The sequence below is a fragment of the Leopardus geoffroyi genome, chromosome A2 (assembly GCF_018350155.1).
Source record: "Leopardus geoffroyi isolate Oge1 chromosome A2, O.geoffroyi_Oge1_pat1.0, whole genome shotgun sequence".
Lineage (NCBI taxonomy): Eukaryota > Metazoa > Chordata > Mammalia > Carnivora > Felidae > Leopardus > Leopardus geoffroyi.
Window position 1 is genome coordinate 55,785,209 of NC_059331.1, and position 12,960 is coordinate 55,798,168.

Sequence of the window (12,960 nt, forward strand, 5' to 3'; positions counted from 1 at the left end):
TCCCGGGGTGGCAGGTGGGGCTAGTCCGTGCAACAGGGAACAGGTACCTAAAGGGAGGGACCTTCGATGGCAAAAGCACAAACCGCTGCTCAGAGTCCTGACACTACCCGATTTCCGAGGACCCTCGTACTCCCGGAGCCCTTTCTTAGGCCAAGGGGACAGCTCCTCCCATCCCCACGAACACACACAAAGGTAGGACGAGAGATGGCCCTAGACACCCAGAGAGACAAGCTCGCAGAGCCAGCGCCAGAGAGACGCGGGCCACCCCGCCTCCTAAAACTGGGCACCCGAGTCCGCTGGCGCGCCTGCGGAGCAGCCCTCCCCGCTTCACTCCAGCATTTCTGTGGAGGTGGGGCCTGGGGCGGCGCTCTGGCTGGAAAGTGGGAGGGGGTGGCTCGGGACGCGTCTCGGAGCTGCAATTGCAGGGCCAGTCACCCTTTGTACTTCGGAGATAATGCGTGTGAAGCACGGAGGGGCGGGAGTGGGGGGCTTTAGGGATTGGTAGAGGTTCTGACGCTAAAGGAAGGGCCACCTTGGCAGGTTTCACACAACCTGCTTTCCCACCTCCAGCGGTGACCACCGCCCCCCCACCCCCACCCCCCCGACCCCGACCGCTCGGCTTGGGGAGGGGGCAGACTGCGGGGGTTGCGGCGAGGGGGTGTGTGTGGCAGAGCCTTTGTGTTTTGCCACAACCACTCCTCCCCTCTCCCCACCCCGCGTCTCCGGAGCGAGCGGGCATTTCGCAAGTTGAACAGCCGCCGGTGCGAGCAGGTGCGCACAGAGCGGACGAGGCGGCCGCCAGCCGCTATCGCGGACCGAGAGGCGACCGCAGGCGGAGAGGCGGCTGCGGGGCTCGCGCTCTGTCTGCCTGCGGGTGTGTTTTAAGTGTTATTGATTCATCCGCGTCTGGGTGGCTTTTCTTTTTCTCCCTGCTTTAATCTTCATCTTGGCCCGCGCCCCGCCGCCCCGCGCGCATCCAGCATCCAGGAAGCCGGTCGGGCTGATTGGCGCTGGCCGCGTGAGGCTTTATCTTCTTTTTAATTAGAAACGGGGCGGAGGGACCAGGGAAGGGAGAGAGAAAGGGAAAACAACAGAAAATAACCTCCCCTAGCTGCCCCGCCCGCCGGACCTCCCGCCTGCCGGGAGACCTCACTGGCCCCGAGGGGGCCCAGCTGCCCTGGAGGGAGGGAGGGAACGAGGAGGGCGCTGGCCTTCAGCACCGACGTCGCCCTTTGGGGCAGGGAGAGGTCCAGGTCAGGAGAAGAAGTTGCAGGGTGAATTTGGCCCAGCCCCACTGCTCCCTGAGCCTCGGGTTATCCATCTGTAAAATGGATATGAGGAGTAAAGTCCCAAGGTCCTTCAGAAGCCTTCCAGCTCCCAGGATGTGACTGGTTCCTCCCTGCTCAGGACTGATGTTAGGGCAAGTGTCTCAAGCACTATCCCCTTGTGACAGCAAATCCAATAATAATCAAAACCACGAGAGCAGCATACTTACCGAGTACATACTATGTGCCTGGCACTTTCTATGTTTTAATTTTCACAGCCACTCTGACAGATGAGGACTAATTATCAATATCCTCATTTTAGTGATGGAGAAGCAGAAGTACAGAGAGGGGATGTAACTTGCCCAAGGCCACAGAGCTAGTAGGTGAAGGAAGCTTGGATGGCACCCTAGGCCTGACCTCTTAGCTGCTAGATTATTGTTCCTATGAATTTTTGACCCTAATATATCATTACACTCTGCTGGTGTAGGAACTCTCTGGGGGTCACAGATGTTCACAGGTTCCTCCCAACTTGGGGCCAAAACCTCTCCACTTGCCACCTCTTCCTCAAACATCTCAAATAGTCTGGCTCTAGGTGTCTTAGACTCTCTCTTAGTGCCTCGGGTGAATGAATGAGAGCTCTACTGAGTCTCCTATTTCAGATCTGTGACCCACTGGCCCCCAGATCTCAATCTCTGTGAGCCTCAGTTTTCAGATATGCAAAATGGATATGGTGATTCCTGGCGGCCAGGGCTGTTTAAGAAGGTCCCAGGTATCTAATGTTTGCAGCAGCACTGGCCACACTGCCTTGGCATATGGTAGGGATGTTGCCAAAGTTCACTCCTTCATTCAGCACGTATTTGGGGGGCACCTGCTGTGTTGAACACAGGTACTTATTCTGAGTGATATTTTTGAAGCTCCATAATTCATTCATTCAGTAGCCATTTAGTGAACCAGCAGACGGCCTCCATGCCCCCCCCCCCAAGGGCTCATAGTCTAATAAGACAAGTGGGAACAAAGTGGGCACGCAAAACCAAACACATATTAAAACATTTCAGAAGACTGTAAGTTATAAAGAGAATTAAGCAAACAAAACAGAGACTGTAATAGAAAGTTATAAGGGGCGGGATGTAGAGGCAGGTTCCCTTAGCTGCCGTGGTCAAGGAAGGTGTCCCTTGAAGTCAGATGAATGATGGCAAGAATGATGGACATCTCAGGGGACCAGAGAGATTCCAGGGAAGGGGACGGGTAAGGACCTGAGGGAGGAAGAGCCTGAGGCAGGAAGAGGGCTGGTGTGAGGAAGGAATGAAGGGAAAGAGGGCAGGAGTGGTCTGTTATGTGCTTGGAAAGGACTGGGATCACCTCATCTCCTGGGCCACTGGTACACAGAGCCTCGCTTTAAGAAATTCCAATTCCAGAACAACTTCCTGTAGCTGAGCCCCAGGATGGAAAGTGTGAGGCACTTCGCCCAGGGCTGGCAGTGACCTTCAATAAATGGAAGCTCTTATTATTATAACCAGAGTGAGGCATCAGGGTTGAGGTCTTCTCTTTAAAAGCTCCAGAGTGCGGACCATCTTTGTGTAAAGGGAGGGCTACCTGCACCATCGCAGGGTTACCACTGGAGCCTGTCTGGGGTTATCTTGATATTAGGAAATGGCCCCACTCTCAGGCCAGACACCCACGAGTCACACTGACGCCTGTCTTTCCCTCAGACCCTACCCCATCCCTCCCCTCAGCTCTGCCTTCAATCAGTCCATCAGCAAGTTTGGTCAGCCCCATCTGCAGCCTCCCCCACTGCTGCCAAGGTTAAGCCACCACCCCTCTTACCCGTCCGTCTGTTCTCCCTTCTCCTGCCCTGGCATCCCGCATTCCTCCCCACCCCTGCCCCCGTGGGGTTGGAGGGAGGGGATCCTGTGGGTTTCCCCGCTTTCAGCCTTTCAGTGCATCCTGATGCACCTGAGAAAATTTTACTCTCTACCAGATCCTCTCCCCAGACCCTCCCCTTCCCTGAGCCTGAGGCAACAGCCTCTGTGGGTTCTTTCTGTTCATGAGCCATCCCAGCAAGCTTGCTCCCCTCCCAGAACTTTGTGTTTGCCGTTCCCTCTGCCCAGATTACTCTTCCATGGCTGGCTCCTGGCCATTCAGGCCCTGCTGCTCTGCACCTCCCCAGGGAGGCCCCCCTTGACCACCCCAGCTAAAGTGGGCCCTCTCTCTTCCCTCCCAGCCACCCCCCAAATGCCATCACAGTGTCTTCATTTACTTTCCTCATAGTGCCCACCACTGTCTGCAATGGTCTGTTTTATTCATTTGTGAAATGGGTGTAGTCCCCTTCCATAGCTCCTGGAGGGCAGGCTGTTGCCTCTGTCCCAGCATGGTGCCTGGCACTTGATAGGGGTCCAAGACGTATCTGTGTAGAGAATGAGTCAGGAACATAGGAACTATAGACGGTTCTGTCATAGGCATCCTCTAGGTGGGTCATTCCTAGAATGGGATACACATGCTCTGTTGGCATGAAGTTCTATGTAAATAGGACTTCTATTTACAATTACTTTTTAAAGATTTTGTTTCTAATAGAACACATATATACATACCAGAGAATATATATAACATGTACAAGCAGTTGGGTGGGGTTTTTTTAATTAAAAAAAATTTTTTTAATGTTTATTTATTTTTGAGAGAGAGAGAGGGAAGGGAAGGGGCAGAGAGAGAGGGAGACACAGAATCCAAAGCAGGCTCCAGGCTCCAAGCTGTCAGCACAGAGCCTGACACGGGGCTTGAACCCACGGACCATGAAATCATGACCTGAGCTGAAGTTGGATGCTTAATTGACGGAGCCACCCAGGCGCCCCGTTTTTTAAATGAATGTCTGTGTATGGACAACCTTTCAGTGCCAACTGCTGCCTGAAACTTTACAGTTACCATTCCCTGGCTTGACTTTGCAGTTTTACCATATAGAGATGATTCCTAAACGATATTAGGTTGTATTTTGCATGATTTTAAATTTTATCTCAATTGAACCCAATCATAAATACAAGGGCAACTTCTTTTGTGCACATTATGTTTGTGACATACATCGTCTTTGTGTGTGTATATCTTAAAAGGAAATCAAGCCTCACTGATATTGTACATATATATTATAAAAGTGCCGATAGGGAATAAAGAAATGAATAAATGTGGGTTGGGGGTGCAGTGTCAAAAAGTTGGGACCCTTGCTGGGAGCAGTGGGAGGCGGTGGCCAGGGCCAGACACGCTGGGAGGGCTTGCAAGCCGTGCCCTCCACCTTGCTGGCCTAACACTCCTTCTCTCTATGTCCCCTGTTCCAGTGGCTTCTCCTCGGTGGTAGCTCTGGGCGCGAGCATCATCTGTAACAAGATCCCAGGCCTGGCTCCCAGACAGCGGGCGATCTGCCAGAGCCGTCCCGACGCCATCATCGTCATAGGAGAAGGCTCACAAATGGGCCTGGACGAGTGTCAGTTTCAGTTCCGCAATGGCCGCTGGAACTGCTCTGCACTGGGAGAGCGCACCGTCTTTGGGAAGGAGCTCAAAGTGGGTATGTGCTCACCCAGACACCTCAGGCAAGGTCTCACAGGCTGTGGGAGACCACAATACCCCCGGGATCCCTCTAGGGCCCTCTCACCTGCCCCGTGTGGGAATGCTCCCTAATATGGGATCATGACTTGAATTCAGATCTCCTCGTGAGGGTTGGCTTCCTAATTTGAATCCAGATCCCCCCAATCATTTATGGCAAAGTTGAAAAACAGCAACCAGTGGCCTGAATGCTAACTGACTGATATAGCATTCTGCTGTTTCGTTAAATTGAAGACCAATTAAAAAAAAAACAAAACTGTTTCGCCTAGAAATATGAATTTCTGTCTTCTTTTAAAAAATCAGCAGATCTGATGACTTCTACATGTGTGTACATAGTTATAATGGGGTCAGACTGAGAATGCAGCTTCTTCAAGTGCAGCCGGGGCAGGCCAGTCACTGCCACGGTCCCTACCACTCCCTATTACCACCCAGTCCCCTTATGTGACCCACCAGGCCACTGTGGGCATTTGCATTGGTAACCTGCGATTTGTGGGGATTGTGGGTTGCTTGGACATGCACACACGGGCGTGCACGTGCACCTGCACACGTATACACACAGACACGCACAAAGTGTCAGGCCACACATTTGGTTTTCAAAGCAACTGTGACAAAAACCTGGTGGAAAGGGGTTTGGTCATAGCACTTGTGGAAAATGTCATGGTGTGTGTCTTGCTTGGGGGCCAGGAATTCTGCAGGCTCGCTGCTAAGCTGTGAACTTCCCTGAAAATAAGTCAGCCTCAAGTGTCTTTGGGCTGGAGTGGTTCAGCCGGCCTGCCGGGCTGCTCTAAAGGCACCCCTGAGTTCTCTCTCTCTCCCTCAGCCCCAACACCAGCAAATTCAGTGGACACTGATGAGATCCATCCCAAATCCAGCCATTTTTCTGTGTCCTGACATCCTCCCTCTCAGGTCACGAAGCTGGGCTCCCGGGCACCCACATCATCCTGTTGCCCCTGACTATCCTGCAGACCTTCCTGCAGGCAGGGTCCTCCTCTGTAAATGAAAATCAGATCACATCATTTCTCTGCTCAACACTCCATGGAGGCTTCCTCTCGTTTCAAAACGCCCCCATCTGCCCCCATCTGCCCCCTCCCCCCTTGCCCACCCAGGCTTATTCTGTTTCCCAAACATACCACGCTGGGTCCTGTGCTGGAGCCCCAGCACCACGCATTCCTTCTGCCTCAGATGCTTTCTCACAGGCAGCACCGGGGCCCCTTTTCTCTGTGCATCTCTCTCTCCCGGCATCTGGGCCACCCGGGGCCTCCCTTGATCACGGGTGTCTAAAGTCCCCTCTCACTACGAAGCTGTAGCCCATCGGCCAAGCACTCGGCACCATCTGAATCATTCCTCACCCACTGAGATCGCCGGCTCCATGAGGGTTGGGGCTCCCCTGTCACATCCACCGCTGGATGTTTCCTTCCTCCTTCTTGGAAGGAAGAACAGTATCATCTTGGTCCTAAGCAGGTCTTGTGTCACAATCTTCTGTAGGCCCTTGCTTACTCACACCTGAGAGGGAAAGAGCTCAGCATCATGGTGAGGTTGGCAGGGGGGCATGTCGGCCCCCTCTTGCAGAGCCTCTCTCCACCTGTGTGCCCTTCTGATATCTTCATGGTTAGACATTTGCCTTGCAACACTTGCCCTTCCTTCTCCCTCTTCCCTACCTCAGGGCTGACTTTTCAGGTGGAGAACTAAGGCCCGGAGAGAGTGTGGGCTGCCCCCTGCTCACACAAAATTGGGACTCCGATTCAGGTCGCTGAAATCCCCATCTTGTTGGCATCTGTGGTTTTTCTGCCGTCTCCTGCTCACATCTCCAGCCCCCTGTTCCTGGGAGCCAAGCCTGGGCTCCGGCATTATTTTAAACTCGCGTTTCGCTGACATATGGGATGCTACAGATGAGGAAACAGGCTCAGAAGGGACTTGTCCAAGGCCAACAAAAGTGAAGGACACGGTCTCCTGGGACTGGGTTTATGCCAGCACAGCCTGTAGCCTTGGAATAGCCAGCCCTTAGCCTGCCATTATAGTAGTGCCTGCTGGGGTGCATTGGAGGGCTGTGGTACACGGAGCCCCTACTGTCCAGCAGCCCCCCGCTGGCTAGAATTGTACAATTGAGGGAATTCATTGCACGTTGGGTGGTCTCAGGGAATTCAAACAATAAGAGGAGCCCAAGAAAACCCCATGATAGTATAGCAATGCTAGGGCAACAGGTTCACAGGCTTGGAAGGGGAGTGGGAGCCAGGGCCAGGAGGTGTGTGGCATCCATCTCAGAAGTTTGGATTTCTAGGCGGTGGGAGCAATTGGAGAATTTTGAACAATGGCATAGCTGCCAAAGTAAGGTCATACTGTATGAAATAGCCACTATTCAATGATTTTTGGCTTGCAAAAATGGCAACATCATATGATCCAGCCTAATAGCAATCCTGGAAGATTCATTAACGGGTGGCTATAAAATTCATTCATTTATTATGTCATTCATTAGCTCATACACTCACCAAACTATTTATTGAGTGCCCACTCTGGCTGGAGGCTGCTGTTCCAGCCTGTTTGGTCAAAGAAGGCCTCTAGATTCATGAGGGAGTTGAGCTATGGCAGTTCTGGGTAATGGCATGCTAGGCAACGTGAATGGCATGTGCAAAGGCCCTGAGGCAGGAATGTGTTTGGCAGTTTGAGGAACAGTGAGGGACCTGGTATAGCTGGAGTACAGCAACAAGGGGGAAGAGGAAGTCTCAGAGGTCAGAGAAGGAGCCAGAACCTGGACAGTGTGACATCTCTCAGGCCACATCAGGGGTTTGGGTCTTCCTCCAGTGAATGGAGGTCAAGAGAATGACAGGATCCGACTTTGAATTTAGCAGCATTGCTGTAGCTGCTGGGAACAGAATGAACCGTGGAGGCACCACTGGGAGTTAGGAGTCTGGTCTAGTCTTCCAGACAGGAGGTGACAGTGGCTCTGGCCTGAGTGATAGCTGTGGGGATCTGCTTTGGAAGTGAGTTGCAGAGGATGGAGGGAGGCCAACGACTCAAGGGCCACTTAGAAAGGCATTACCCTGGCCGGGAAGTTGTAAGGTGGTGGCAGTGGAGGAGAGGAAAAGGAGGCCAAGATGAGACCCTCCCTTGGGTCTGAGAAGTCACATCCCCTCTGAGCCTTGGTTTCCTCACGTGTAAATATATCCTGCTTAAAGACACCAAGCAGCAAGCCTCAGATTTCATCTTTCTGGGCTCTTCATCAGTGCTCTTACCCTCATGGGGTTGCCTCTTCCTGGCAATGGCCAGCCAACAGGCTGCTTGTAGGTGAGGCATCAAGAGTGTAGTCTTTGATTTTGGGAGCTCTGGCCATCAAGACCGCACTCTGGATGGCAGGAAACGTTGTCTTTGAAGAGACTTCCCAGAAGCCTCCTGGCCTACCCCCTTCATACTTCTTCTGCTTACATCTCATTGGCCAGAACTCAGTCACATAACCACACCTAGCTGCATGGGAAGCTGGGAACTGTAGTCTTTTATTCAGAGTAGCTATGAGACCAGCTAAGGATCTGTGACTGAGGAGGAAGAGGAACGTTGATGTTGGGGTGGGCAGCCACCCCCTGGCATAGTTATCCATCCCATGCTGAGACCGGGACCAAAAGGCTCGCCTTCCACTGCCTCCTCAGCCTCCACTCTGGTCCCCAGCTCTGCGTTTCATGGCTCTGTCTCCCCTTCTGAATGTTCCAGATTTTACTGTATAGATCTCAGGAGAGGGCCAGGGATGTGAACCAGACAAAGGCCACTGGGATGCTAGAAACTGAACCCCAGTTCAAGCCACCTCAAGGTGAAAAGGGGAATTTATGTCTGCCTAAGTCACTGGAAAGTCAGGGATGGTGCTAATTTTTGAATGGCTTGAACCAGAGATGGTGTTGGCCTCTACCAACCCCACAGCTGCTTCTTGGGGAGGCAAGATAGCTGTTCAAGTGCCAGCACTGCAGCTTCCAGGTTCTAGAACTGCAAGGAAGAGCCTTAGCCTTTCTCTGGCTGCACCTACAAAAGTCCTAGGGTTCACCCTGACTGGATCAGCTAACAGGGCTCGACTTTTGGTCATGTGTCCATCCCAAACCAATCATAGTGGCCGAGGGCGGCAGTGATTTTGTTGGCCAGACATGGGAGCCCCACCTAGACCGTCTCTTGGGGGAGAGGCACCGCTCACGGGTCCATCAGCCAGCTGGGGCTGCTGTAACAAAGAACCACAGGCTGGGCAGCTTAGACACAGATGCTCCTTTCTCACAGTTCTGCAGCCTGGAAGTCTAAGATCAAGGTGTCAGCAGGTTTGATTTCTTCCGAGGCCTCTCTCCTTGGCTTGCAGATGGCTGTCGTCTTATTGTGTCCTCACATGATCTTTCCCCCGTGCACTGGCCCTTGATGTCTCTATGTCCTAATCTCCTCTGCCTACAAGGACACCTGTCAGATTGGATTAAGACCCACCATGATGGTCTCATTTTAACTTAATCACTGATTTAACAGTCATACCTCCAACTGCATCTCGCCCCTTGCCATATTCTGAAATACTGGCGGTTAGAGCTGCAACATATTACTTTTGGGGAGGACATAAATCAGCCCATAACAATGAGCAAGCAGATTGTGGAATGGTTCGTGCTTTAGGGAAAGGCACAGATGGTGTGGTGGGTGCTCAGAGGTGAGACTGGACAGTGAAGGTGAGACAAGTGGACTGGACAGTGAAGATGGCCCTTGCTCTGGGTCTTCAAGGGTAGGAAGAATTTCACCAGTGAATGCGATCCCTGGCGGAGAGAACCGTGGGGCAAAGATGTGGACGTTGGATTGCTAAGAGGATCTTGGACAAGGCCCTGCAGCCTCAAGATGCAGGGGGTCAGAAGTCTCGGATGAGATTGCAGGCCAGCTATTCAGGGGTCTTGAATGCCAGGGATTATTGGAATCTACAATATTGGAAGCCACAATAGTGGTTTTATCAATTGGTTTTATCAATTGCTACCCAGTGTGGCCCTTGGGGGCTTAAGAAGGCATTCACCTCTCCCCCTTCAGCCTTTTCCTTTTCTGAAATAATACAGTGAACCCCCCCTTGAATCCAGCACCCAACACAACATCTAGAACAAGAATGGGTAATTTACATCCACCCCTGTGAGCATCCCTGTGCGCCCCCTGCTCTCCCCACCCCCTGCTCTCCCCAAAAAGCCATACGTTCTCTATCCTGAACCGTGGGTTTCCCATTCCTTGCTTGTTTGTGTCTGTTTTATCATATTGATATAGTCCCCAGAAGTAAATTATTTGGTTTTAGTTCTATTTTATTTTATAAAGAAAAGACATCATCCTATACGCAATCTTTTGGAATTTATTTTTTTCACTTACTAGTAATAAAACCCATCCACGTTGTTCCTTTAGCTGTTGCTGATTCGTTTTAGCTGGGGTAATAGACTCTAATCTATGCTCCTGTGCTTTTGGTTGTGGGACATCTGGGTTGCCTCTAAGCATTTATTGTCACATTGCCACCACACGCCTCCCTGTTCACGTCTCCCGGGGCCCATGCGCCTGTGTTTCTCTTGGGTGTATACAGAGGAATGGAATTGCTAGTCACAGGTATGAATGTCAACCTGATTTCCACAGTGATTGTGCCAGGTGCCACTCCTGCCAGCCAGCAGTGTTGATCCACAGCCTCTGCAACACTTGGAATTATCCAGACTTCATTTTTGCCTAGGGATTGGGTATAAAATGCTTTCTCACTGTCGTCTTGATTTGCATTCTCCTGAGAAGTAATTCGGGTGAACCCTCTTCATATATTTACTGGCTCTACATGTTTACTCTTCTGTGAGTTGCCTGTTCATGCTTTTTACCCATTTTTCCATCCAGTTGTGTGTTCTTGCCTCAGGTTTGACTGTCGTGGTAGTAGTACTGAGTCATGGTGCAGGGGAGTGAGGCTGGATCAGATAGCACCCCGGGCTATGGTGGCTCCTGTGGGGTTCACTCTTTTGTCTTTTCATTGAGGATCCGTGAGGGCCAGGCACCGCAATAGCCCATCCTCATGTATGGCCTCATCTGCCCCCCAACAGGAGGTCTGTCTACCTTCATCTCAGGCTCTGAGTGAGGCGGAGGCTGACCAAAGTCACATGGCTGTTTTGTGGCAGAGCTGAGATGGGTAGTGAGTTCCCTGATTCTGGGATATTCTTCTCCTTGTGTGAGCCTGCCAGATTTGAGATTCTCGAAGATGCCACGTATTTGAGAACCTTGTCTTGCTGGGCTATGTGGCAACCAAGTGAGCACTGGGATCAAAGTCACATGGCCAGGTTTCCATTCCAGCCCCACCACTACCTTGCTGAGGACTCTGAGAGAGTACCTCACCTCTCCTATCTCAGTCTTCCCATCTGCAGAATGAGGGAGTCGCGTGGCAACGTTGTGCAGGATTTAAAATCCTGGCACCTGTAAATTAGGGCCATCAGAAGGTATCCCTTTGTCCCTCCCAGGAGGCTCACATGCCCATCTCAGACGAAGATGAGCTCAACGAATTGGGGATGCATGCACTGGGTTTTTTTCTTGGTGCAACAGAGTGAGGAGATGCAGAGAATAGGGAGAGGCTACCGGTGCAATTGCTAATCTAAGCTTGCCATTTTGACTCTACCTGTGAATTGTGTCTGCCAGTCTGTCCACCTCTCACCAGCTCCACCACCACCTCCTGGTTCAAAACCTCCATCTTTAGAGACTTGTTGCCCAGACAGCTACATCAGCCTCCTCATGTACCCCCGCCTCCCCAGCTGCACAGCCATCCAGCATAGCATCTTCCCAGCATTGCTCTGATCATGACAGCCACCCCCCCCCCCCAATGTGCAAAACCCTGTAGTGGTTTACTGTTCCTCCAGGAATAAAATACCAACAGGCCCCCTGGTTCTTTACAGACCCCTGTGACCTGCACCCAGACCCCCTCTCCCCTCCATCTCCAGCCCCTCTGCCTTTCTTTCCACCCTCAAGCATACCAGAGCCCTTCTCACCTCAACGCCTTTGCCCTGCCTTGTCCCCTCTGCTGGGATGCTCTTTTGTCCTTCCATTGAGGACACCCATGGGTAGCGTCGACCACCTGTCCCTATCTGCCCCTTACCTTGCCAGATTTTTCGTATCACTTCACGACTCCAGGGCATATTCCCTATTTGCTTATTTGTGCAGCACTGTATAACAGTTCAGCCCCTAGACTGCCCGCGTGGTTCTTTTCCTGGCTTCCCCATTTACTAGCTGTGGACCTTGACCACACGGCAGTGATAATAGTGTCTGCTCCATAGGTTGTGTCCCATGGGCTGAGATCATTTAGTCCCCACGAAGCATTCAGAACTGTGCCTGGCACATAGGATGTGCTCCGGAAATCATAGTTGTGATGTTGCTATCATCTCTCTCTTGGGCCAGAAGGCAGCTCTGTGAGGAAGCAGACGGAGGCCTCTGACATGGCGCCTGGTACATGGAGGGCATGGTGACCACAGACGGGCACCAGAGGATGTGGGGACCTCCCTGGGTACTGGTGCAGACACCCGCCCTCAGCTCCCTCTGGAGCAGGAGGCAGAGGAGAAGGGTGAAAGGGAGCAGCTGCCAAGAGATGGCAGGTAACCTGCTTGCTCCAGCATCATGCAGGTCTCCACCCAAATGCCACCTCTTCCAGGAGGCCTTCCTGTACTGTCCAGCCTGAGATTGGTCAATCTGTTCTGATGTCTTTACAGCACTTACCACCTTCAGAAGGGACATTGCTTACTTTTGCAAAGATGTGTCCAATATCAATCTTCTCCCTGACTGTGGGGGTGTCCATGGAACCCAGGCCTGGTCAAGCATCTTCTCCTGGGATGCCCCACCCAGGGCCTGGCACACAGTAGGTGCTCAGGGCACACATGAAGAAACACATGACCCCGGAGCTCCTCTCTATCCTATGTGCCAGCAGCTGCTCTGAGCCCTTGAGGACAAGGCCCAGGTCTTACTTATCTTCTGACTCCCAGGTCGGTGGTACCTTGCACACAGGAAGCACTCTGTTCCCTCTGTTGTGTGAGTGGATGCTTTTCATTCTGACCTCAATACAAGGCTGAACATTCATTCCCACACATTTTCATTTTAATCCGTTTTAGCCTGGCATTCTGTTGGCTCTCCCTTC

The 12,960-nt window shown here is 52.1% G+C and overlaps 1 protein-coding gene across 1 annotated transcript in view; it reads left to right on the forward strand.

The window, feature by feature from the left end:
• The window catches only part of WNT7A (Wnt family member 7A), a 63,113-nt gene that overhangs the window by 847 nt on the left and 49,306 nt on the right, over nt 1–12,960 (forward strand). Inside the window, exon 2 of the mRNA XM_045493944.1 lies at nt 4,586–4,812. Within this exon, the coding sequence (XP_045349900.1) occupies nt 4,586–4,812 (227 nt within the window). The remainder of the gene's footprint in view (nt 1–4,585; nt 4,813–12,960) is intronic.